Genomic DNA, 24,786 nt, shown 5'->3' on the forward strand with positions numbered 1-24,786 from the left:
CGCGCCGGCCGAGCCCAGAAGCGGCCGAACCGGCTCTGCCGGCCGGGAACCGGCTGCGACCGCTCCGCGGGGTGGCACCGGCACCGCCACGGCCACCGGCACCGGGAGCGGCTCCGGGAGCGGCACCGGCACCGGGAGCAGCACCGGGAGCGGCACCGGGAGCGGCACCGGCACCGGGAGCGCGGCCTCGGGGCCGCACACCGGGAGCTCGGGCACCGCCGCTCCGGTGGGCGCAGCGGGAATTCCGGCAGCCCAGCTCCGGCTTCGGGATGCAGCTCCGCGTGGGAGCCCCGGGAATTTTGGAACAGCAGCTCCAGGTGGGCGCCCCGGGAATTCCGGGGCAGCGGCTGCGGGAGGTCCCACCGGCAATTCCGCGCTGCCGCTCCCGGTGGGTGCCCCGGGAATTTCGAGGCAAACTCAACAGCCGGGCGGGATTTGGGGTTGGATTTGCCGGGAATCCCGGGATAAACCAACGCAGCTCCTCGTGCTGCCACCTCCGCGGGCTCGGGGACATCCCGGGGGCGCAGGGATGGGGGCTCCGGGGCCACCGCGGTGTCCCCGGGCGGGTTCGGTGTCCCCAAGCGGGTTCGGTGTCCCCAGGTGGGTTCGGTGTCCCGGGTGGGTTCGGTGTCCCCAGGCGGGGCCGGTGTCCCCAAGCGGGTTCGGTGTCCCCGAGCGGGTTCGGTGTCCCCAAGCTGGGCCGGTGTCCCCCAGCGGAGCCCGCAGCAGGGCAGGAAGCGCCGTTGGGGCCGCGGGTGACATGGCATTTCCTAAGCTCTGGGGCTTTTTTGGTGGCTTTGCACAAGCGGCAGCGGTGACAAAAAAAGGGGGGGCCCCCCTAAGCACCCCCTCCCCGCACCCCACACCCCGTTCCGGCCGCGCTGCGCCGGCGCCGCTGCCACGGCTGCGGGGCCATGGATGGCCACGGCCACCCCCGGCGACAGGTACCGCATTTGGGGACCGGGGGACACCCGAGGGGCGCTCGGAGTGGAGCGGGAAGTGCGGGGGAAGCGGATTTTGGGGTCCCCCCCCCCGTTGTGGGGGAGCCGTCAGAGCGGCGGGATCCCGGAAAAGGGGGGACGGTCCCCGTGGGAAGGGGGGGACAGCCCGGGGTGACCCCGAGGTGCTGCACCGGGGTGTGGCGGTCCCCAGGGTGCCACAGTGGGGTGCTCGGGGGTGGGGGTGACCCCAAATTGAGGCATCGGAGCGCCCAGGGCTGTGAGTGACCCCAAAAGGCAGCACTGGGTGCTCAGGGATGGGGTGACCCTAAAGGTGTCACACTGGGATGCTCAGGGACACGGGGTGACCCTAAAGGTGTCACACTGGGATGCTCAGGGACACGGGGTGACCCTAAAGGTGTCACACTGGGATGCTCAGGGACACGGGGTGACCCTAAAGGTGTCACACTGGGATGCTCAGGGACACGGGGTGACCCTAAAGGTGTCACACTGGGATGCTCAGGGACACGGGGTGACCCTAAAGGTGTCACACTGGGATGCTCAGGGACACGGGGTGACCCTAAAGGTGTCACACTGGGATGCTCAGGGACACGGGGTGACCCTAAAGGTGTCACACTGGGATGCTCAGGGACACGGGGTGACCCTAAAGGTGTCACACTGGGATGCTCAGGGACACGGGGTGACCCTAAAGGTGTCACACTGGGATGCTCAGGGACACGGGGTGACCCTAAAGGTGTCACACTGGGATGCTCAGGGACACGGGGTGACCCTAAAGGTGTCACACTGGGATGCTCAGGGACACGGGGTGACCCTAAAGGTGTCACACTGGGATGCTCAGGGACACGGGGTGACCCTAAAGGTGTCACACTGGGATGCTCAGGGACACGGGGTGACCCTAAAGGTGTCACACTGGGATGCTCAGGGACACGGGGTGACCCTAAAGGTGTCACACTGGGATGCTCAGGGACACGGGGTGACCCTAAAGGTGTCACACTGGGATGCTCAGGGACACGGGGTGACCCTAAAGGTGTCACACTGGGATGCTCAGGGACACGGGGTGACCCTAAAGGTGTCACACTGGGATGCTCAGGGACACGGGGTGACCCTAAAGGTGTCACACTGGGATGCTCAGGGACACGGGGTGACCCTAAAGGTGTCACACTGGGATGCTCAGGGACACGGGGTGACCCTAAAGGTGTCACACTGGGATGCTCAGGGACACGGGGTGACCCTAAAGGTGTCACACTGGGATGCTCAGGGACACGGGGTGACCCTAAAGGTGTCACACTGGGATGCTCAGGGACACGGGGTGACCCTAAAGGTGTCACACTGGGATGCTCAGGGACACGGGGTGACCCTAAAGGTGTCACACTGGGATGCTCAGGGACACGGGGTGACCCTAAAGGTGTCACACTGGGATGCTCAGGGACACGGGGTGACCCTAAAGGTGTCACACTGGGATGCTCAGGGACACGGGGTGACCCTAAAGGTGTCACACTGGGATGCTCAGGGACACGGGGTGACCCTAAAGGTGTCACACTGGGATGCTCAGGGACACGGGGTGACCCTAAAGGTGTCACACTGGGATGCTCAGGGACACGGGGTGACCCTAAAGGTGTCACACTGGGATGCTCAGGGACACGGGGTGACCCTAAAGGTGTCACACTGGGATGCTCAGGGACACGGGGTGACCCTAAAGGTGTCACACTGGGATGCTCAGGGACACGGGGTGACCCTAAAGGTGTCACACTGGGATGCTCAGGGACACGGGGTGACCCTAAAGGTGTCACACTGGGATGCTCAGGGACACGGGGTGACCCTAAAGGTGTCACACTGGGATGCTCAGGGACACGGGGTGACCCTAAAGGTGTCACACTGGGATGCTCAGGGACACGGGGTGACCCTAAAGGTGTCACACTGGGATGCTCAGGGACACGGGGTGACCCTAAAGGTGCCCCTCGGGGTGCTCAGGGACATGGGACACCTGGAGGTGCCCCCTCGGGGTGCCCAGGGCTGGGGGTGACCCCGGGGTGCTGGGTGGGGGTGCCCGGCCTGGGTGACACCCCACTGTCACTGCTGTCCCCCGCTGTCCCCACTGTCCCCATTGCACAACCACAGCTGGGCTGGGCAGGGCCCGCTGTGCCCTGATTGGCTGCAGGGACAGGTGCTCTGCGAGCTGATTGGCCAGTGAGTTCCACAGGTTGCGCTGTGCTGGGCTCTGATTGGCTCAGCGCCTCCGCAGGTTTTGCGGCTCTGGCTGCTGATTGGTCAGCGAGTGTACAGGTGATGCTGTGCTGGGCTCTGATTGGTCAGAGGCGTTACAGGTTGTGCGGTTCTGCTCTGTGATTGGTCAGTGGCTCCCAGGGGTGTGTCACACACCTGAGTGGGCAGGGCTGGTTTCTCTGGCTTTGATTGGCCAGTCCCTGTGGGCGGGGACCATGGAGGGCCGTGATTGGCTGCCGGCCCCAGCCCCGCCCTCCCTTGCAGAAGGACCTGTCCTACCTGCAGCAGTGGCTGGAGGCCTTCGTCACCAGCTTCGAGAGGGTCATCGCCCTGCCCTCGCTGGAGCCCCGCAGGTGGGACCCCAAAACCCTGCAGTGACCCCCTGAGTGACCCCAGACACCCCCCTGAGTGACCCCAAACATCCCTGAGTGACCCAAACATCCCTGAGTGACCCAAACACCTCTGAGTGACCCCAAACATCCCTGAGTGACCCAAACATCCCTGAGTGACCCCAGACACCCCCCTGAGTGACCCCAACCAGCCCTGAGTGACCCAAACAGCCCTGAGTGACCCCAAACACCTCTGAGTGACCCCAAACATCCCTGAGTGACTTAAACAGCCCTGAGTGACCCCAAACAGCCCTGAGTGACCCCAAACACCCTTGAGTGACCCCAGACACCCCTGAGTGACCCAAACAGCCCTGAGTGACCCCAAAGAGCCCTGAGTGACCCCAAACAGCCCAGAGTGACCCCAAAGAGCCCTGAGAAACCCAAACATCCCTGAGTGACCCCAAAGAGCCCTGAGAAACCCAAACACCCCTGAGTGACCCCAAACAGCCCTGAGTGACCCCAAACACCTCTGAGTGACCCCAGACACCTCTGAGTGACCCAAACATCCCTGAGTGACCCCAAACACCCTTGAGTGACCCCGCCCAGGATGACCCCAGCACCCATGAATGACCCCTCTGAGTGACCCCCAGCATTCCTGGGTGGCCTCCAACAGCCCTGGGTGACCCCAGCACCCCTAAATGTCCTGCCCAAGTGATTCCCAGCACCCCTGGCTGACCCCTGCACCCCTGAATGGCCCCTGTAGGTGACCCCAATACCCCCGAGTGACCCTGAGTGACCCCCCCAAGCCCCCGGGTGTCCCCAAGCCCCCGTGTGTCCCCCTGGGGCCCCGGAGCCGCGCGTTGCCCTGGCGGGGTTGCGGTGCCTCATCCGCCCGCCGCGGTCGGAGCCATCCGGTGCCGCTGCTGGGGAGGGGTTCCGGGGGGGCCCCGGGGGCGGCGGGGTCACATCCTGCGCCCCGATCCCGCCCAGGCCCGAGGAGCCGGGCTCCGAGATCCCGGCGCTGCCGCGGGAGGTGCTGCAGGTGCTGAGCCAGAGGCTGGGACACAGCGTGGCCCTGGGGACGCGCGACGGGGACAGGGGGACGGGGCTGGGCCAGGCCCTGCTGCTCCTCAAGTTCTTCATCATCATCTGCAGGTGGGTGACCCCAAATCCCTCCGTGCCCCTCGCCCAGCACGGGGCAGCGCCAGGGCTGGGGGTCCTGTGTCCCCCCCCAGGTCCTGCTTTGTCCCAAAGCGTCGGGTGGCTTTGGGGGCGTGCGGTCCGCATCCCAAAAAAAAACCCCACAGAATTCCTCCCTGAGGGGAATCACCCCCCCCAGGAAATCTGGGATCCCCCCCAGATCACAGCGTCCCCTCTGAAGTGCATTAAAAGTTTTATAAAATTTTAAAAAATAATTAATTTTACAAAAATAATTGATAATAGTAGTAATAATAGTAATAGTCATAAGAATAATACTAGCAGTCATAATTTTACCAAAAAAATTATTAATAATAATAGTAGTAGTAGTAATAATAGTAGTAGCAATAATAATAATAATAGTAATAATTAATAGTAATAATAGTAGTAATAATTTTTTTTAAATAATTAATTTTACAAAAATAATTGATAATAATAATAGTAGTAATAATAATAATAGTCATAAGAATAATACTAGCAGTCATAATTTTACCAAAATAATTATTAATGACAATAGTGGTAGTAACAATAGTAGTAGTAATAATTAATAATAATAATTAATAATGATAATAGTAGTAATAATAATAATAGTAATAGTAATTTTTTAAAATAATTAATTTTACAAAAATAATTAATAATAGTAGTAATAATAATAATAGTCATAAGAATAATACTAGCAGTAATAATTTTACCAAAATAATTAATAATAATAGTAGTAATAATAATAATAGTCATAAGAATAATACTAGCAGTAATAATTTTACCAAAATAATTAATAATAATAGTAGTAATAATAATAATAGTCATAAGAATAATACTAGCAGTAATTACAATCATGTAATTATATTATATTGTATTTATATTGTATTCTATTGTATTTATATTGTAATTATATTAAGTATTTTTAATAATGCAAAATAACAAAATATTTTTAAAATATATTAATTTTTAAATAACGTTATTGCCCCCCAAAATTGTCATCTCCCCCAGTGTAGTGTCCCTCCAAAGGTGCATCATGTGTCTGAAAATAATAATTAGAAAACCATGATTGTCATTCATGTAGTGTAATAAAAATGTAATAATCAAAAAACACTATTTCACCCCAAAATTCCATCATTCCCTCCCAGTGGAGTATCCTCCCCAAAATGCATTATATCTCTGAAAAAAGGGTTTGAAAATAATTAATATTATTAATAATTAGTATCTTTAACATTCATAGTGAATATAATAATAAATTAAATATTTTAATATAATAAAAATATAAAAATAGGAAACTATTCTTCCCCCCAAAATTCCATCATTCCCCCCAAATTCCATCACATCTCTAAAAATATTAATAAATGTTCTTTTTATTATTAATAACAATAATTAATAATACAACGTAATATCATAAAAACAGTGTAAAAAATGAGAATTTTTTGTGGCATTTTCCCTGCCCCAAGCAGGGAAATTATTCCCCTTCCCAAATTTCCCCCTTCCCCTTCCCAAATTTCCCCCGCTGCCCGTGCAGGATGAATTCCCGATGTTTTCCGTTCCAGGAACCTGGAGAACATCCAGCCCGACAGGAGCCCCGGCTGCCTCCCGCACGCGCTGCGGCTGCTGCGGCTCTGCGGGAGCCAGGTGGGAGCGGGAATGGGAACGGGAGTGGGACCGGGAATGGGAATGGGAACAGGAACGGCAGCGGGAACGGGAATGGGAGTGGGAACGGCAGTGGGAATGGGAGTGGGAATGGGAGTGGGAGCGGGAATGGGAACAGGAATGGGAATGGGACCGGGAACGGGAGTGGGAATGGGAGTGGGAGCGGGAATGGGAACGGGAGTCGGAATGGGAATGGGAGGGGGACCGGGAATGGGAACAGGAATGGGAATGGGACCGGGAACGGGAGTGGGAATGGGAGGGGGAGCAGGAACGGGAATGGGAATGGGAGCGGGAAGGGGAACAGGAATGGCAATGGGAATGGGAGTGGGACCGGGAATGGGAACAGGAATGGGAGCGGGAACGGGAATGGGAACAGGAACGGGAGCGGGAACAGGAATGGGAGCGGGAACGGGAATGGGAATGGGACCGGGAACGGGAGTGGGAACAGCAGTGGGAATGGGAGTGGGAGCGGGAACGGGAATGGGAACAGGAATGGGAGCGGGAATGGGAGTGGGAATGGAAGCAGGAGCAGGGATGGGAACGGGAGTGGGAACGGGAATGGGAACGGGAATGGGAACAGGAACGGGAACGGGAGTGGGAATGGGAGTGGGAGCGGGAATGGGAACAGGAATGGGAATGGGACCGGGAACGGCAGCGGGAACGGGAGGGGGAATGGGAGTGGGAACAGGAACGGGAATGGGAATGGGAGCGGGAATGGGAACAGGAATGGGAATGGGACCGGGAACGGCAGCGGGAACGGGAGGGGGAATGGGAGTGGGAACAGGAACGGGAATGGGAATGGGAGCGGGAATGGGAACAGGAACGGGAGCGGGAACAGGAATGGGAGCGGGAATGGGAGGGGGAATGGAAGCAGGAGCAGGGAGGGGAACAGGAGTGGGAGAGGGAGCAGGAATGGGAACAGGAGCAGGAATGGGAAAGGGAACAGGAGCAGGAGTGGGAATGCGAACAGGAATGGGAGCGGGAAGGGGATGAGAAGGGGAATGGGAATGGGAGCGGGAATGGCAGTGGGATCAGGAATGGGAATGGAAGCAGGAGCAGGGAGGGGAACAGGAGTGGGAGAGGGAGCAGGAATGGGAACAGGAGCAGGAATGGGAAAGGGAACAGGAGCGGGAATGCGAACAGGAATGAGAGCGGGAAGGGGATGAGAAGGGGAATGGGAGTGGGAACGGTCACAGGAATGGGAGTGGTCATGGGAAGGACAACAGGAATGGGAATGGGAACAGTCATGGTAACGGGAGTGGGACTAGGAATGGGAAAGGGCAGGGTCTGATTGGCTGGGGAGGGGCTCAGCACTGATTGGTCACTGAGTCCATACATGATGTGAGTCTGGGCTCTGATTGGTCAGAAGCTCTACAGGTTGGGCTGTGCTGCAATTTGATTGGTCAGTGAGTCCACAGGTTGTGTGATTCTGGATGCTGATTGGTCTGTGCATGCCAGCTTGTGCTGCTCTGGGCTCTGATTGGTAGATTGATTGATTGATTGATTGACTGATTGATTGATGATCCCATTCTCCCCACAAAGAGGAGTTTCCCCCAAAAAAAAACCACATCCCATTTTTTGGAGCGTGTCAGGGATTAAAGCTCGGCTTTCCCGGCAGCTGCGGAGCATCCCGGGGGACGAGCGGAGCCGGGCACAGCTGGAAAATGGGGCACAGCTGGAGAAGGGGACACGGCCGGAAAATGGGACACAGCTGGAGAGCCGGGAGAACGGGGCACAGCTGGAAAATGGGGCACAGCTGGAAAAGGGGACGCGGCTGGAAAATGGGACACAGCTGGAGAGCCGGGCACAGCTGGAAAACCGGACCCAGCTGGAAAACGGGATGCTCCACGCCCTGCACCTCTGCGAGTGCTTCCTCGACCCCTACCAGACCTGGCGGCGGCAGCTGAGCGGGTGAGGGGCACGCCCCGCATCCCAAAATCCCTCCCCCGCCCTGGATCCTCCCCCCTCACCCCTCTCTTTCCAGGGAATCCATCAGCGCCAAGGAGAAGAGCAAATATAAGTTCGCCCCCGCCCCGCTGCCCCCCGAGTTCGGTGCCTTTTTCCAAGGTAAAAGCGGGATTTGGGAAAGGGGAGGGGCGGTGTGGGATCCTGAAGTGGGGAGAGTGTCCAGGGATTTTGGGGTGCTGGGGCAGGGGTGGGATCAGGGAATATTTGTAGGATCCGTGGAGGGATGATGTATTCAGAGGGAGGTATTGATCCAAGGACTGAAAAGGATCCCACACCTGCTCCAGGTTATCCTGTGTTATCCCACAAATATGGGATCCCACACCTGCTCCAGGTTATCCTGTGTTATCCCACAGACATGGGATCCCACACCTGCTCCAGGTTATCCTGTGTTATCCCACAAATATGGGATCCCACACCTGCTCCAGGTTGTCCTGTATTATCCCACAAATATGGGATCCCACACCTGCTCCAGGTTATCCTATACCTGTCTCAGGATTATTATAGGATTCCAAGGCAAATACAGGATGCTGTTCCAGGTTATCCTATGCCTGCCCCAGAAATTTCCCTGCTCCCGTGTCCTGGGAAGAGGAACAGGATCCCAAAGCAGGAATTAAGCCCAGCACCACCTGCAGAACCCACAAAAACCAGCACAAAGGGGGATTTTTATCAGGGAAGCCCCAAAAATCCCCTTTTAGCAGCAGCAAAAATCCCCTGGAGCTCCGCCCCATAAACCCCCAGCTGAGCCCGAGTTTGGCACAAATCCCCTTTTCTGGGGCCAAAACCCCGTTCCTGGCACAACCAGAGCTGGAAAACCTGGAGCATCCTCATCCTCTCCATCACCAGCAGGGTCCAGCACCCCCTTGGGGTGGATTTGGGTAGGAAAGGGATTTTTTCCCTATTTTTTTGGGTGAAAAAAGGATTTTTTTTGCCCCTATTTTTAGCTAGAAAAGGGGCTTTTTCTGTTTGGTTTTGGGTTTTTTTTTTTTTGCTGTTTTCTCCTGTGATTAAATCTTTCCCTCCTCATCCTCACAGAGAGTTTCCAAGGTGGGAAGCAGCTCCCAGAAATGATCCAGCTCCGGATTATCCATCTTTTCGGAGCCATCCTCTCCGGATCCAAGGTACCCTTGGGAGCTCTTCATTCCAGGGATAAACCCCCAAGTTTTGTTCATTCCAAGGCAGAATTAAAACACTGAATTTTCCAAAGCTTTTAAAAATCCTGTTTAACATTCCAACCTTAAATTCGGTGGGATCAGCTCAGAAATTATAAATTAAGTACTTAAATTGAAGAATTAAAGTATTAAAATAAATAAGAAAATAAAACAAAATAATAAAACTAGACGAAATAATAAAAAATTAAATAAAATTATTAAAAATGCTTACTAAATTAGGAATTAAAGAATGAAGTAGAACAAATAAAATAATCAAACTAAATAAGTAAATAAAATAATTAAATTAGGTAGTAAAATTAATGATGTAAATAAAATTAAGTATGTAAGTAATTAAGCTAAATAATTACATTATTGAATGAAGTTATTTTATAAATTATTAAATAGTTAAACATAATAATTAAATTACTGAATTAAATTATTTTCTCGGACTATTACATTAAATTATTAAAATTAATTAAATAATTAAGTTATGAGAAGCTTTAAGCTGAACCTGCTGCTTCACCTCCAGTTCACCTCTGGGCTGGAAGCTGGAAAATCCTTGGATTAATAATCTGGACCCAAAATCAGTTTTCATTTCCGCAGCAATCAAAAATCAATTCAACCAATAACTCCAAAATCACTTTAAAACAATTCACACCCCCAGGGTCAAATCTGCAGCTGCAGGAGGTCTCAGTGGGGGGTCAGTAAATAACGGGATCAGGGAGGGCTCGTATCCCCGCGGGCGGCAGAATTCCCACCCGTTCCCAACCCCGCAGCCCAACGCGCTGCAGGCCATCACCCCCGCGGCGCTGGAGGTGCTCCTGGGGGTTCTGCGGCGGGCCGGCAGCGGGGTGTCCCCGTCCCCCGCGCTGCTGGAGGTGACACTGCGCTCCGTGGTGGCCGCGGTGCACGTCCTGCACGGCTCCAGCCCCGGCGCCGGCCCCGTGTCCCTGCGGAGCCTCCTGGATGGATTCTTCAGGGTGCTCAACTCCGACCTGCCCGCGGCCTCCCTGGCGCCCGAGGCGGCCGGCGGCCTCATCGCCCTGCGGGTGCTCATGTTGGGTAGGTTGGGAACAGCGCGGGGTTTGGGAATGTGGGGTGGGATGGGGTTGAGCCAGGCTGGCTGTCTGGCTGGCTGTCTGTCTGTAGATGCCATCCCGGCCATGCTGAGCTGCCGGGACCGGCCGGTGCTCCAGGCCGTGTTCCTCAGCAACAACTGCTTCGAGCACATCATCCGCCTGCTCCAGAACAGCAAGGTATGGGGTGGCACCTCAGATCCTCATCCCCATCCCCTGTCCTCGTCCTCAGCCCCGTCCTCATTTCCATCCTTCAATCCTCCATCCTCATATCCATCCTCCATCCTCATTTCCATCCTTGTCTCATGGATTCTTCAGGGTGCTCAACTCCGACCTGCCCGCGGCCTCCCTGGCGCCCGAGGCGGCCGGCGGCCTCATCGCCCTGCGGGTGCTCATGTTGGGTAGGTTGGGAACAGCGCGGGGTTTGGGAATGTGGGGTGGGATGGGGTTGAGCCAGGCTGGCTGTCTGGCTGGCTGTCTGTCTGTAGATGCCATCCCGGCCATGCTGAGCTGCCGGGACCGGCCAGTGCTCCAGGCCGTGTTCCTCAGCAACAACTGCTTCGAGCACATCATCCGCCTGCTCCAGAACAGCAAGGTATGGGGTGGCACCTCAGATCCTCATCCCCATCCCCTGTCCTCGTCCTCAGCCCCGTCCTCATTTCCATCCTTCAATCCTCCATCCTCATATCCATCCTCCATCCTCATTCCCGTCCTCATTTCCATCCTCGTCACCTTCCTGATTGTTTTCCTTCCTTCCTTCCTTCCTTCCTTCCTTCCTTCCTTCCTCCCTTCCCTTCCCCATTTCCTCTTTAAATGACCCTGGGACAGGCATTTGGTGACAACGGTGTTGGGCACCATCCTCACCCTTCCCAGTTCTGAATGATCATGGGACAGGGTGGTGTATCCCTTTTGGTGACACCAGGGTTGGGCACCTTCAGCTCCATCTCCATCCTCACCATTCCTGGCTCTGAACGATCCTGGGACACATCCCTGGGGTGGGGACCCTCCAGAACCCCTTCCCAGTGTCCCACGCCCACCCCGTGTCCCACAGCTCTACCTCGGCAGCTCGCGGGAGGCGGGTGAAGCTCGGGACGAGGTTCCCACGCGGAACGGGGATGGACTCCAGCAGGTACCCCGTGACCCAACCACCACCCGTGGTGGGCTGTGTCCCCTCATTCCCGTGTCCCAGCAGCTCCCCCATTCCCGTGTCCCCGTAGGACAGTGCCAGCAGCTCCGACGCCATCGCCGTCCACGCCCTCGGGGTGCTCACGGCCATCATGAGCAACTCGCCCTCAGCCAAGGTGGGCAGGGGACCTCCCCTGAGGAGGACACCCCAAAATCTGAGGGGTTGGGGTATTTGAGTTGGCTCAGGTGAGATTGCACTGTCCCTGTGCTTCCAGGAGGTGTTCAAGGAGCGCATTGGCTACGCCCACCTCTACGAGGTGCTGAGGAGCCAGGGCCAGCCCACCCAGCGTCTGCTCCAGGAGCTCCTCAACATGGTGAGCATTCCCGCTTTTCCTGACTCTGGGCAAAGCTCTCGGCACTGGGGCTTCCTGTGGATCTCAGCCCCCATTCTGAGCACCCCCATCCTCTCCACTCTGCTGGTTTCTCAGCAGCTTCCTCCCAACGGGTCCTGGGTCCATCTTTCACCTGGAGTTGTGCTTGGGTTTGGGAGTTTTGAGCCTTTTTGGATGTGGAACTGCTCATTCTGGTACTGCTGGACGCAGGAGGGTCTCCAAGGTGCTTCATGCATGAGGGTCTCTGAGATCCTTGATTCGTGGAGGCCTCCAAGACACTTCATGCACAGAGATTCTTAAGGCTCCAAGATTCTGGATGCACAAGAATCTTCAGAATGCTTGGTGCATGAGGGCCTCCAAGATCCTTGGTACATGGAGGTCTCCAAGATTCTTGATGCTTGGGGTCCCCAAAATATTGGATGTGCAGTATCTCCAAAACTATTAATGCATGGGAGTCTCCAAGACCCTTAATCCATGAGGATCTCCAAGATCCTTGATGCATGGAGGTACCTGAGATTCTTGATGCATGGAGTCTCCAGAATTCTTCATGCACAGGATCTCCAAAAGGATTGATGCATAAAGGTCTCTGACATACTTGATACACAAGGGGTCTCCAAGATCTTTAATCCATGAGATCCCTTGGTGTCTGGGGTCTCCAAATTCTGGATGCATGGGAGTCTCCAAGATTCTGGATGCACAGGGGTCTAGACGAGGTCTCTGCTGCCGGCCCAGGGCGGCTGGGATGGATCCATCCCTCTCCAAGCACTGGAGCTGCACCAACCCCCTCTTGTGTCCCTGCAGGCGGTGGAAGGTGACCACAGCTCCTTCCCAGTGCGTCCCATCCGCAACGAGCAGCCCCTGCTGATCCTGCTGGCCTGGCTGCCGGCGCTGGAATGCCGGGATCTCCAGGTGTTCCTGTCAGCGTGGCTGCGGCGGCTCTGCGAGGCCTCCCTGCCCAGCCGCCTCACCTGCGTCAAGGCGGGCATGGTGGGCTCCCTGCTGGGCGCCCTGGCCACCGAGCCAGCCCTTCCCAGCGCCTGCTCCCAAAACCTGCTGGAGCTGCTGCGCTCCTTGGGCAGCCTGTCCATCCGGCCCGGGGAGCTGCGGCAGCTCCTGCGGCTGCTGCGGCGCGAGCGGGGCCGGGGGCCGCATCCCTACGTGGCTCCGGTCATCCGGGCGCTGTCGGGCATGGCCAGGGGCGAGGGGCCTCCCCGGGCACTGCAGAGCTTCGACCTGAGCCCCGGCATGGCCGGGATCATGGTGCCCACCATCCAGAAGTGGCCCGGCGGTGCCTTCGCCTTCCACGCCTGGCTGTGCCTGAGCGAGGAGGAGCCGGAGCCGCCGGCGAGGCCGAAGAGGAGGCAGCTCTACAGGTGATGCTCGCTGGAGGGGGCGAGGTGAGGGTGGGGAGGGGGCAGCAGCACCATCCCCACCGTGGTTTTCTCCATGGTTTTCTCCACCAGCTTCTTCACGGTGGGCGGGACGGGCTTTGAGGCGTTCTTCACCGCGGGCGGCGTGCTGGTGGTGGCCGTGTGCACCAAGAAGGACTACATGACAGTGGCACTGCCCGAGTTTGCCTTCAACGACTCTGCTTGGGTGAGGATCATCCCCATCCCCGTCCCTGTCCCCATCAGGGACACCACAGCGCCCTGATGTCCCTCTCTGTCCCCCCCCAGCACTGCGTTGACGTCGTCCACGTTGCCGGCCGCCGGCCCTTCGGCCAGAACATCGTCAGCATCTACGCCGACGGACACCTGCGGAAAACGGCGCAGCTCCGCTTCCCCTCCCTCCACGAGGTGGGGGATCCTCCCAGCACCCACCCAGACCCTTCTGCATGGCCTCACTGGGGGCTGAGCGTGATCCCTTCTCCCTCCCAGTCCTTCACCTCCTGCTGCATCGGCTCCGCGGGCCACCGGACCACCACGACGGCCGCCACCACTGCCAGCCACCCGCCGGCACCCCACGGACCGGAGCTGGTCTTCACCTCACACCCTGTGCTGGGACGCTCCCAGTCTGTCCCTGCCACCCTTGGTCCCCACTCTTGGACCCCCACCCAGCTGCCCACGGAGGGGGTGGTGGCCACCACGGCAGCCGGCAGCCAGGACACGGAGTGGGGCAGCCCCACCTCGCTGGAGGGTCACCTGGGCTCCGTGGCCATCTTCTGCGAGGCTCTGCAGCAAGCCCAGGTCAAGGCTCTCTTCTGTGCAGGTACGTCAGGGTGGGACATGGAGGATGTCCCCAGGGTGCTGGTGGTGACCGGGGTCTCCTCCACCATGTGCCAGCTCACCCCAGCCCTCTCCCCCAGGACCAAATGTCACATCCCCGTTCACACTGGAAGGGGACTTGGTGGAGCTCAGCAGTAAACTCTTGCTGTACTACACCCCCCAGGTGAGGAGAGCCACCTCCCTGGGGACAGGGACAGTGCTGGGACCCTGTGCCACCAGGGACATGTCCAGGAGCATGAGGATGCTCCCACGGTGTTTTTTTCCAGGCCTGCAGGAATAATATCTGCTTGGACCTCTCCCCCAGCCACAGCTTGGATGGGAGGCTGACAGGACACAAGGTGGTCAACTGGGACATCAAGGTAGGCTGGGCACAGGGTGACCTGTCCACCCCATGGCCTGGGGGCAGGGGGGTCCCTCCTGGGGCACAGTCCCAGGGCAGGACACCCAGAGGTCCCCTGGGGGGGGATCTCTCCCTGTGGTAATGTGCCCACCATGACCCGTCTGTCCTGTGGGTCCTCATCGTCCAGGGTGGTGCAGGGGAACAGGTGACTTTTGGGGACCCCAGGTGCCATGGACCTCCCCTCCATGGTGCTGTCATCACCCAGCAAAGCCTCTCCCCTCCCTCCCTCCCCCAGGACGTGGTCAACTGTGTGGGTGGGATGGGGGTGCTCCTGCCCCTGCTCGAGCAAGTGGTGTCCAAGACGGAGGAGCCCGAGGATGAGCAGGAGACCAACGACCTGGTGGGGCCAGAGCTGACGTCCTCCAGGAACGCCCAGGGCATGCTCATCCCACTGGGAAAGTCCTCAGGTGAGGAGTTCAGAGGATGTGAAGCAGGAGCAACAACCAACACCCTCATGGGCTGGAGGTGACCATGAGGGGTTCCTGGACCTGGCAGGTGTCCACCACGGGCAGGAGAGGTCTTCCCCCAGGAGTTACAGGGTAATGGAGGAACCACTTGGGATGTTATGAATGACCCAGTTAGTCACAAACAAAAGGTTCTGGGAAGGTGAGGGTGGCTCCAGGGACCTTTGGCATGGGTGTGGAATGTGCTTTCTCCCAATATCCAGCTGCTCATTCCCAAGCTGAAAGCAGCAGAGGCTTAAATCTGGAGAAAACAGGAGAACGGGGTGAAAAGTTTGGAGAGACAGCTGCGTGGGATCTCCAGGGGGGGTTTGGGTGGGCCCAGGGCTCACAGGTCCCGGTGCCCTGCAGAGAGCAGGCTGGAGAGGAACAGCGTGGCCGCCTTCCTGCTGCTGGTGAAGAACTTCCTGCGGAACCACGCCGTGAACCAGGAGAGCCTGGTGCAGTGCCACGGGCCGGCCATCATCGGAGCGCTGCTGCACAAGGTGTGGGAGGCTCCCAAAACCCCGTCCCGCGGTCCTTGCCGTTCCCAAGGGGCTGGAAGTGTCCCCTGTCACCCGTGACAGGTCCCCGGCACGCTACTGGACATGAGCACCTTGGTGGCCTCGCAGATCCTCATGGAGCAGGTGGCTTCCGAGGGCAGCGGGCTCCTGCTGCACCTCCTCTACCAGCACCTCCTCTTCGACTTCCGCATCTGGAGCAACAGCGACTTCGCCGTGCGCTTAGGTGGGAGCAGGGATTGCCTGGGAATGTCCATCCCGCCCGGCCCCCGTGGGATCCTGACGCCTTCTCCCTTCTGCAGGTCACATCCAGTACCTGGCCAGCGTGGTCAAGGACCACAAGCAGCGCATCCGCAAGAAGTACGGGGTGCAGTTCATCCTGGACTCCATCCGGACCTACTACGGGTCAGCTGCCAGGCGGGGCTGGAATTCTGGAATGCTGACGGGGTGGGATTAGGGGTAGGCTTCACCCCTGGGAGCTGTGATTTGGTTAAACACCATTTTTGTGGGGTAATATCTCTCCTACCAGAGTGGGAGCGTTGTGGTGGGTGCAGGACCTTCCATGTCCCATCCCTGAGCCTGTGCCCAGCTCCAAAATCCACCCCCAACAGCCACCAAGAGTGTGGTGGGTTCTGCAACAAGCAGACCCAAATGTGTGGGGTGGACATGTCCCAGGAGTAGAAGATCCCTGGAGCTCCTCGGGCTTTGTGCTGGGATTTGGGATGATGCTGGCAGAGGGTGTGGGTGACAAGGGACACATCCCCACGCGTGTCTGTTGATCAACACCTCCAGGGAGAAGACCGCGGCCACCGACGACATCAGGACGGTGCAGATGTCCCTTTTCAGCCTGGTGAAGGATTTCTTCTGCAGGAGCTTCTCCGGGGAGGAGATGCAGAGCTTGCTGAACTACCTGGCAGGGGCACAGGATGAGCAGCAGGTGTGTCACCAGCCACACTGTGTGGGGACACTATGGTCCCCAACCCCTCAGCAAATCATGGGCTGGGGAGAAGCCACTGGGATCCCAGTGGGACACTGGGAGGGCAGTGGACAACCATCCCGGTGTCCTGCAGGTCTGTGGGGCGCTGGAGGTGATCCACAGCCTGCTGAAGGGCCCCCCAGCCCAGGAGCAGCTCTTCGCCTTCCTCTTCGAGCCGGGCCATGTGGAGCTGCTCTTCTCCCTGCTGGTACAGAAGAGGTTCTCGGATGAAGTGAGGGAAAGGGTCTTTAAGGTAGGGCAGATCCCCAATGCTCACCTCCTGCTGCCCCCAGCAGGGATGTCACAGCCAGGTGGCCTCCTCTCGCTGTCCCACCAGGTCCTCTACAAGATGCTGAAGTACGAGAAGGTCCCCGAGCGCAGCAAGAGCCGCCTGAAGCTGAAGGACATCGGGTACCACGGGCTCATCTCCTACCTCAGCGACATTCCCGGCTCCATGCTGCTCTTCCGCTGCCTCTCGGAGCAGGTCCTGGGGGCAGGTACCGTGTGCCAAAGAAGCCAGGCCACCATCCCAGCCATGTGCCATGGGATCACCACTGGTGGCTTCCCACGAGGCTCAGCTAGACTGGGTCTTTGGTGGCTTTTGGGGACAGCAGGAAGTGTCCCAGCACTGTGCTGACTCTTTGTCTACAGACCCTCCCAATTACAAGGACCTGGTGGCCGTGGTGTACCTGTCCCACCGGGCTGAGCTGAGCATCCGACTCGACATCTGTCGCAAGGTGAGCGGGGCCAGGACACAGCAGGAGGTGACAGAGGTGTCACCCCGGGGCTGAGCTCCTTGGACACCCAGCTGTGCCCAAAAGTGGTGGCCGTGGGGATGGTGGTGACACGGATCTGCCAGCGTGGGAATGGTGCAGCTCCAGCAGCCCATGATGGTTTTGGAGGATCTGGGGTGCTCCTATTCCTGGGAGAGGAAGAGCTGGGGCAGCCGCATCCAGTGTCCTTCATTTTCCATCTCCTTTTCCTTCTCCTGCAGCTCTTCCACCTGATCTATGCGCAGCAGGACCTGGTGAAGCAGCTGGCCAGGTTGGCCGGCTGGCAGGACACGCTCACCAAGCTCTACGTGAAGGAGTCCTACGAGTGCCGGCAGCACAGCCTGAGCACCGCGGGCTGCCCGGAGCTGCCGCGCCTCTCCGAGCCCTGCGGCAAGGACAGGATGAGCCCGCCGCCCGCCGAGCTCCAGGAGCTCGATGTCTTCCTCCCGCTGGGATACGAGGCCTCGGACCAGGAGCTCTCCGAGGGCTTCTCCGACCACTCCATCTCCCCGAGCGGCCGCACCAAGTCCTTCCACTCCTACAACTTCAAGTCCTTCGACTCCTCGGACCGGGCCAGCCGCTCGTCCTCCAACCCCGGGGACGGTCCCCCCTTCGACGGCGTCTACCACCCGCTGTCCCCCTTCTCCACCTCGCCCTTCGACCTGGGGCTGGACCTGGCCAGCACCAGCTCCATGGCCACGGCCGAGAGCGGCACCCAGACCCCGGCCAGCGGCCCCGGCACCCCCTCGCCCCTGGAGAGCTTCAAGCCCTTCCCGGGAATGCGAGCGCGCAAGAGCTCCAGCCTGTCCAACGTCCTGGATGAGAGCAGCTACCAGGACGTGCTGCCCAGCGACAACGTCTCCAACACCAGCAACCCCCAGGTGAGCCCCAAACCCTCACCCCCACCGTCCTGGGGCACTGCGGGCGCCCCTCACCTTCCTCTCCGCTGGCAGCAAACCCCCGAGGAGGAGCTGTGCAACCTGCTGACCAACATCATCTTCTCGGTGACGTGGCGTGGGGTGGAGGGCTGCGACGACGCGGCCTGGAGGGAGCGCGGCCAGGTCTTCTCCGTGCTCACCAAGCTGGGCACGGCCTGCGAGCTGGTGAGGCCCCCGGACGAGATCAAGCGCAGGTGAGGCCCGCCCGCGTCCCGGGGTGGATCCCGAGGGAAGGGCACCCTCTGGAGCTGCTGCTGTCCCACAGCCTGCTGGAGATGATGCTGGAGTCGGCGCTGACCGACCTGAAGGAGTCGGGCCCGGCTGCGCTGCCCGGGCTCACGCACAACGCCCTGAAGCTGCTGCGGCTGCTCCAGGATTTCCTCTTCTCCGAGGGACACAACAACCAGGCCCTGTGGAGCGAGAAGGTGGATGGGAGTGAGCAGGGATTCCTGATCCCAAACCACAGCTCTGCTAATCCCTAATGTCAAGCCTGGCACTAAAACCAGCCCCACCTGCAGAACTTGAACATAACCTCAGACTTATTCCTAATTAAAATCAAAGCCTAATCTTAACCTTGGGAAATAACCTCAGCCCCAATCCTAGATTTAAATCAAAGCCTAATCCTAATTTTAGGAAATTACCTCTGCTTTATGTGTAATCTTAAATCAAATCCCCAATCCTAATCCTTAAACCTTAATCCTCGCCCCTAATTCAAAATTTAACTGTTCCTCCTAAATCATGATGCTAAACTTAACTCCACATCTTTGTCATAAAGCCCAGCCCTTAATCCTAATCTTAACCCTAACTCTTTCTGTAAACCTAAGCCCTGACCTTAACTCACAGCCTGTAATCTCACTGTACTTCCTACATCCTAATCCTAAACCTTACTGCTATACCTTTGTCCTAAAGCTGAATGCTAACTCCAATCCTCTCCCCCTGCCCTAATCCTGACCCCTGACCATAAATCCTGAGCCTCAACCTCATGCCAAACCCGGACTAGTTTGTCACGAGCTGGGTTCTACCCTAATCCTAAACCCAAACCCCAATCCGAGGAGGGCTGGGTGATGGGGCCGCTGGCTTGGCAGGGGTGGGGATCCTGCCCGGCCGGGGGCTCACGGTGTCCCCCCAGATCTACGAGGGGGTCAGCAGCCTGCTGGACAAGCTGGGCGTGTGGCACCACCTGGCCAACGGCGCCTCCGACCTCAAGGAGATGGCGCAGACGGGGCTGCGGCTGCTCGTGGGGTACATCCTGCTGCAGGACCCCCAGGTGGGTCACCCCCTCCCTCGGCACCGCGGCGGCGGCATGGTGGCCGCGCCTGACGTCCCCTGTCCCCCCCCAGCTGCACTCGCTGGCCTACGTGAAGCTGCACAGCCTCCTGCAGACCACGTCGGCCCCGCGGAGGGACGAGGCCTGTTACCTGCTGGGGAAGCTGGAGACGCCCCTACGGCGCTCCGTGGATTCCCGGTCGGAGACCTTCTCCTGGCTGGTGCCCATCATCCGCACGCTGATGGATCAGTGCTACGAGACCCTGCAGCTGCAGCAGTTCCTGCCCTCGCTGCCCCCCACCAACGGCAGCCCCACCTTCTACGAGGATTTCCAACTCTTCTGCACCACCCCAGAGTGGAGGGGCTTCATCGAGAAGCACGTGGGTGCCGTGGGGTGGGATGGTCCTTGTGGGATTGCCTGGATGAGGGGTGGTGGGTGCCGAGCCCTGGGAATGCCTCTCTGCTCATCCAGGTGCAGCCCACCATGGCCCAGTTTGAGATGGACACGTTTGCCAGGAGCCACGACCTGATGTCCAATTTCTGGAATGCCTGCTACGATGCCATGATGAGCAGCTCCCAGCGCAGGGAGCAGGAGAAGGCGGCCAGCCGCAAGTTGTTCCAGGTACTGCCTGCTCCTTGTCCCTGGGATGTCACCCTGGGGCGTGCTCTTTATTCTGGGGACACTCTCCTCACCCCTGGGGTGTCACTAGGGGTGCTTCTCATCCTGGTGATATGTTCCTCATCCCCAGGAAGTCATCCAGGGATGTGCTCCTCACTCTGGAGACATGCTCCTCACCCCTAGGATGTCATCCAGGGAATAAGCTCCTTATCCTGGGGACAAGCTTCTTACCCAAGGGATGTCATCCAGGGATGTGCTCCTTATCCTGGGGACAGGCTCCTCGACCCCTAAGATATCACTCTGGGTTCTCCTTATCCTGGGGACATGCTCCTCGCCCCCAGGATGTCATCCAGGGATGTGCTCCTTATCCTGAGGACATGCTCCTCACCCCCAGGATGTCATCCACGGGATAAGCTCCTCACCCCAAGGATGTCATGCAGGGAATGTGCTCCTCACTCTGGGGATGTGATCCTAGGAATGTGCTCCTCTCCCTGGGGTATTAATCCTGGGGTTGTGCTTTCACCCCAGGGATGCCATCCTGGGGACATTGCCTTCAGGAAGTGCTCCTCCTCCTGGGGACATTGTCCTGGGGATGTGCTCCTCATTCCAGGCACATTTTCCCTGGGACGTGCTCCTCATCCTGGGGATATCATCCCAGGGATGCACTCCTCATCCCAACCACATCATCCTGGCGATGTTCTCCTTACCCTGAGGACGTCACCCTATGGACGTCCCCAAGCCCCAGCCCTGTTGTCACCTCACTCTGGTGCCCCCTCGGCAGGAGCTGGTGCTGGAGCCGGCGGCGAAGCGCTGCAAGGCGGAGAACGCCCGGCACGCCAACGTCCTCAAGCAGATCAACAACCACCACAGCACCGTGCTCAAGCAGTGGCGGTCCCTGTGCCGCCTGCTCACCTCGCCCCGCTCCGCCTGGGCCGACCGGTGAGTCCCCGCCTCGTCCCCAGGGAGGGGTGGCACAGCCAGGGGTCCCCAGGGTGCCTCACCCCCAGCTGTCCCGCAGGAACCCACCGGAGGTTCGCTGGAAGCTGTCAAGTGCCGAGACCTACTCCCGGATGAGGCTGAAGCTGGTGCCCAACCTCAATTTCGACCAACACTTGGAGGCCAGCGCCCTACGGGACAACCTGGGTGAGGTGGTGGCACTGGGGCAAGGGATGTCACCAGTGGGGTTGGGCTGGGAGATGGCATGGACAGCGCTGAATCTGGGAGCCCTTCACAGGAGTTGCTCCCAGCCCAGGGGGTGGTGGGTCCTGCTGACCCCCTCCTCGTTTCAGGAGCTGAGCACCTCCAGAACCCCGCCGAGTCCCTCCCGCTCGCCATGGCCAAGGAGGCCAAGGTGAGCGAGCTGGAGGATGACCAGCTGGCCGAGGAGGACCTCCCTGTCCTGGACAACCAGTGAGTGACCGCACCCCTGCCACAGCGTGGACTGACCTGGGCTGGGGGTGTCACCAGACTGTCCTCACCCCGCTGTGCCACGCAGGGCTGAGCCCAAGGAGCAGAACCAGCGGGAGAAGCTGGTGGTGTCGGAGGACTGCGAGCTCATCACGACGGTGGCCGTGGTCCCCGGGCGCCTGGAGGTGACAACCCAGCACGTTTATTTCTACGACGGCAGCAGCGAGAAGGAGGAGACGGAGGGAGGTAACGGCGGGCGCTCCTTGAGGGGTGTGAGGAACCCCCAGCCAGCCCCATCCCTGCCTCGGGAATGGCGGGATGGTGACACCTGGGGGGGCTCTGTGTGCCCCCACCCTCGGCAGGGATCGGCTACGACTTCAAGCGCCCCTTGTCCCACCTGCGCGAGGTTCACCTGCGCCGCTACAACCTGCGCCGCTCCGCCCTCGAGCTCTTCTTCATCGACCAGGCCAACTACTTCCTCAACTTCAGAAAGAAGGTGGGGACCCCCTCATCCCCTCCCAGGTCCCTCCCAGGGCCACGGCTCTGCCCGAGCTCCAGCAGCTCCACGTCCTGCTGTCCCCTCCAGGTGAGGAACAAGGTGTATTCCTGCATCCTTGGCCTGCGGCCCCCCAACCAGACCTACTTCGGCAGCCGGTCCCCCCAGGAGCTGCTCAAAGCCTCGGGGCTCACACAGGTACAGGCCCCACCCAGCCCATTCCATGTGTCCCCTTCCCAGATGGAACAGGGAGGGTGACAGCGTGGGATGCCCATGGGACCAGGGGTGGACATGGACGTGGGATCAGGGATGGCTGTGGATCTGGGAGTGGCCATGGGATCAGGGATGGCCATGAGCATGGACTTGGACAGAGGATGAAGGATGGCTGTTAGGAGTGGTCATGGGACCTGGGAAGGCAATGAGGACAATCATGGGACAAAGGACAACCGTGGGACATGGGATGGTCTGAGAGCAGGGATGGCCATGGAACAGGGGGTGGCTATGGGATGGAGGTGACCATTGGACTAGAGGTGACTGTAGAACCAGGGGTGGCTGTGGGGTGGGCATGGCCACCGTTCTGGGGACAACTGCGGAGCCAGTGATGACTGTAAGACTGGGGACAGCTTTGGAACCAGGGATGGCCAAGGGACAGGCACTGCCATGTGGTGGGGGGTGTCTGCCCTGTCTCCTCTCCCCCCAAGCCCATCTCCTCCCTCTCCCTTCTCTCCAGAAATGGGTCCTGCGGGAGATCTCCAACTTCGAGTACCTCATGCAGCTGAACACCATCGCGGGGCGCACCTACAACGACCTGTCCCAGTACCCCGTGGTGAGCCCCTGTGTCCCCTGCTGTCCCCACACTGACCCAGTGGCCCCCAGCCTCACCCACCTCCCAACCCCCACCCAGTTCCCCTGGATCCTGCGGGATTACGTCTCGGAGACCCTGGACCTCACCAACCCGGCCGTGTTCCGGGACCTGTCCAAGCCCATCGGGGTGGCCAACGAGCGGCACGCCCGCGACGTCAAGGAGAAGTGAGTACCCCACAAACCACGGGCAGGGGATGCAGGGAGCACCTGGCTGGCTCCTGGTGGACCCCATCCCACCTGGCCTGCAGGTACGAGAGCTTCGAGGACCCCACGGGCACGGTGGACAAGTTCCACTACGGCACTCACTACTCCAACGCCGCCGGGGTCATGCACTACCTGATCCGCACCGAGCCCTTCACCACCCTGCACATCCAGCTGCAGAGCGGCAGGTGGGCACCCGGCAGGTTGACCCTGCACAGGGGACATTGTGGGGACAACCAGGCTCCAGCCAGGTGTCCTGTGCCTCCAGGTTTGACTGCTCGGACCGGCAGTTCCACTCGGTGCCGGCGGCGTGGCAAGCCCGCATGGAGAACCCGGTGGATGTCAAGGAGCTCATCCCGGAGTTCTTCTACTTCCCGGAGTTCCTGGAGAACCAGAATGGTAAGGGACGTCGTTGTCACCACTGGGGGAGCACAGTAGGGTCTGTGTCCCTCATTGTCCTCGTCCTGCCTGCAGGCTTTGACCTGGGCTGCCTCCAGCTCTCCAATGAGAAGGTGGGGGACGTGGTGCTGCCGCGGTGGGCGCGCTCCCGCGAGGACTTCATCCAGCAGCACCGCAAAGCCCTGGTGAGATGGGGAGCTCCTTCAGCCCTGGGGGCATTCCGGGGCCGTTCCCACCCCACCCTGACACCCCATCCTTGGACAGGAGTCGGAATATGTCTCCGCCCACCTCCACGAGTGGATCGACCTCATTTTTGGGTACAAGCAGCGCGGCCCGGCCGCCGTGGAGGCCCTCAACGTCTTCTACTACTGCACCTACGAGGGTGAGCTGTGGGGCAGAGGGAGGGGGACACCTGCCAGGGATGTGTCCCCCGTGACCGTGACCATCCCCACCCGCAGGGGCCGTGGACCTGGACGCCATCACCGACGAGACGCAGCGCAAGGCCCTGGAGGGCATCATCAGCAACTTCGGGCAGACGCCCTGCCAGCTGCTCAAGGTAGCTCAGACCCCCACCCCCCCAAAACCAGCCCCTTTTTGGGGGGTCCCCCCACTTCTGACGGGTGTCCTGCCCCCCCAGGAGCCGCACCCCGCCCGGCTGTCTGCAGAGAGCGCCGCCCGCAGACTGGCCACCCTCGACACCCGCTCCCCCAACGTCTTCGAGAACCTGGGCCAGCTCAAGTCCTTCTTCGTGGAGGTGAGGACACCCCCGGGGGTCCCTGGGCAGCACTGGGAGGGGTGGGGTGGCCAGGAAGGTGCCCAGCAGCTGCTGTGTCCCCACAGGGCATCAGCGATGGGGTGGCCCTGGTGCAGGCCGTGGTCCCCAAGAACCAGGCGCATTCCTTCATCACTCAGGGATCCCCCGACATCCTGGTGAGTGTGGGGAAACTGAGGCACGGGGACGTTTTGCTGGTCCAGGACCAAACCAGGGAGGATCCCAGCAGTGAGAGTGGTGTCACCCCCTCTCCCCCTCTGCCCAGGTCACCGTGAGTGCCAACGGCTTGCTGGGGACCCATAACTGGCTGCCCTACGACAAGAACATCTCCAACTACTTCAGCTTCACCAAAGACCCCACTGTCACCAACGCCAAGTGAGTCACTGGGGCACAGCGTCCCCAGGGATGGTCCCTGGAGGTGCCACCAATCCACC

At 59.0% G+C, this 24,786-nt stretch overlaps 1 protein-coding gene across 1 annotated transcript in view; it reads left to right on the top strand.

Moving 5' to 3' along the window:
• Positions 1-24,786, top strand: part of NBEAL2 (neurobeachin like 2) — a 30,976-nt gene that overhangs the window by 3,127 nt on the left and 3,063 nt on the right. The window contains 47 exon segments of the mRNA XM_041408777.1: positions 3,447-3,535; positions 4,502-4,666; positions 6,247-6,328; positions 7,965-8,257; positions 8,331-8,413; positions 9,347-9,432; positions 10,239-10,524; positions 10,612-10,718; positions 11,756-11,839; positions 11,939-12,037; positions 12,857-13,428; positions 13,519-13,651; positions 13,732-13,851; positions 13,933-14,263; positions 14,361-14,443; positions 14,547-14,639; positions 14,916-15,087; positions 15,493-15,626; positions 15,708-15,867; positions 15,944-16,046; positions 16,434-16,578; positions 16,712-16,870; positions 16,955-17,114; positions 17,269-17,354; positions 17,612-17,706; positions 17,852-17,987; positions 17,990-18,271; positions 18,344-18,522; positions 18,594-18,753; positions 19,458-19,595; positions 19,669-19,974; positions 20,067-20,216; positions 20,995-21,152; positions 21,232-21,356; positions 21,503-21,623; positions 21,709-21,866; positions 21,983-22,314; positions 22,847-22,942; positions 23,021-23,145; positions 23,229-23,369; positions 23,450-23,580; positions 23,656-23,765; positions 23,845-23,962; positions 24,039-24,136; positions 24,218-24,334; positions 24,421-24,510; positions 24,618-24,727. Of these exon segments, the coding sequence (XP_041264711.1) occupies positions 3,447-3,535; positions 4,502-4,666; positions 6,247-6,328; positions 7,965-8,257; positions 8,331-8,413; positions 9,347-9,432; positions 10,239-10,524; positions 10,612-10,718; positions 11,756-11,839; positions 11,939-12,037; positions 12,857-13,428; positions 13,519-13,651; positions 13,732-13,851; positions 13,933-14,263; positions 14,361-14,443; positions 14,547-14,639; positions 14,916-15,087; positions 15,493-15,626; positions 15,708-15,867; positions 15,944-16,046; positions 16,434-16,578; positions 16,712-16,870; positions 16,955-17,114; positions 17,269-17,354; positions 17,612-17,706; positions 17,852-17,987; positions 17,990-18,271; positions 18,344-18,522; positions 18,594-18,753; positions 19,458-19,595; positions 19,669-19,974; positions 20,067-20,216; positions 20,995-21,152; positions 21,232-21,356; positions 21,503-21,623; positions 21,709-21,866; positions 21,983-22,314; positions 22,847-22,942; positions 23,021-23,145; positions 23,229-23,369; positions 23,450-23,580; positions 23,656-23,765; positions 23,845-23,962; positions 24,039-24,136; positions 24,218-24,334; positions 24,421-24,510; positions 24,618-24,727 (7,301 nt within the window).

This window comes from Onychostruthus taczanowskii, unplaced genomic scaffold (assembly GCF_017590055.1).
Source record: "Onychostruthus taczanowskii isolate IOZ18803 unplaced genomic scaffold, ASM1759005v1 scaffold3, whole genome shotgun sequence".
In the NCBI taxonomy this organism is placed as follows: Eukaryota; Metazoa; Chordata; class Aves; order Passeriformes; family Passeridae; genus Onychostruthus; species Onychostruthus taczanowskii.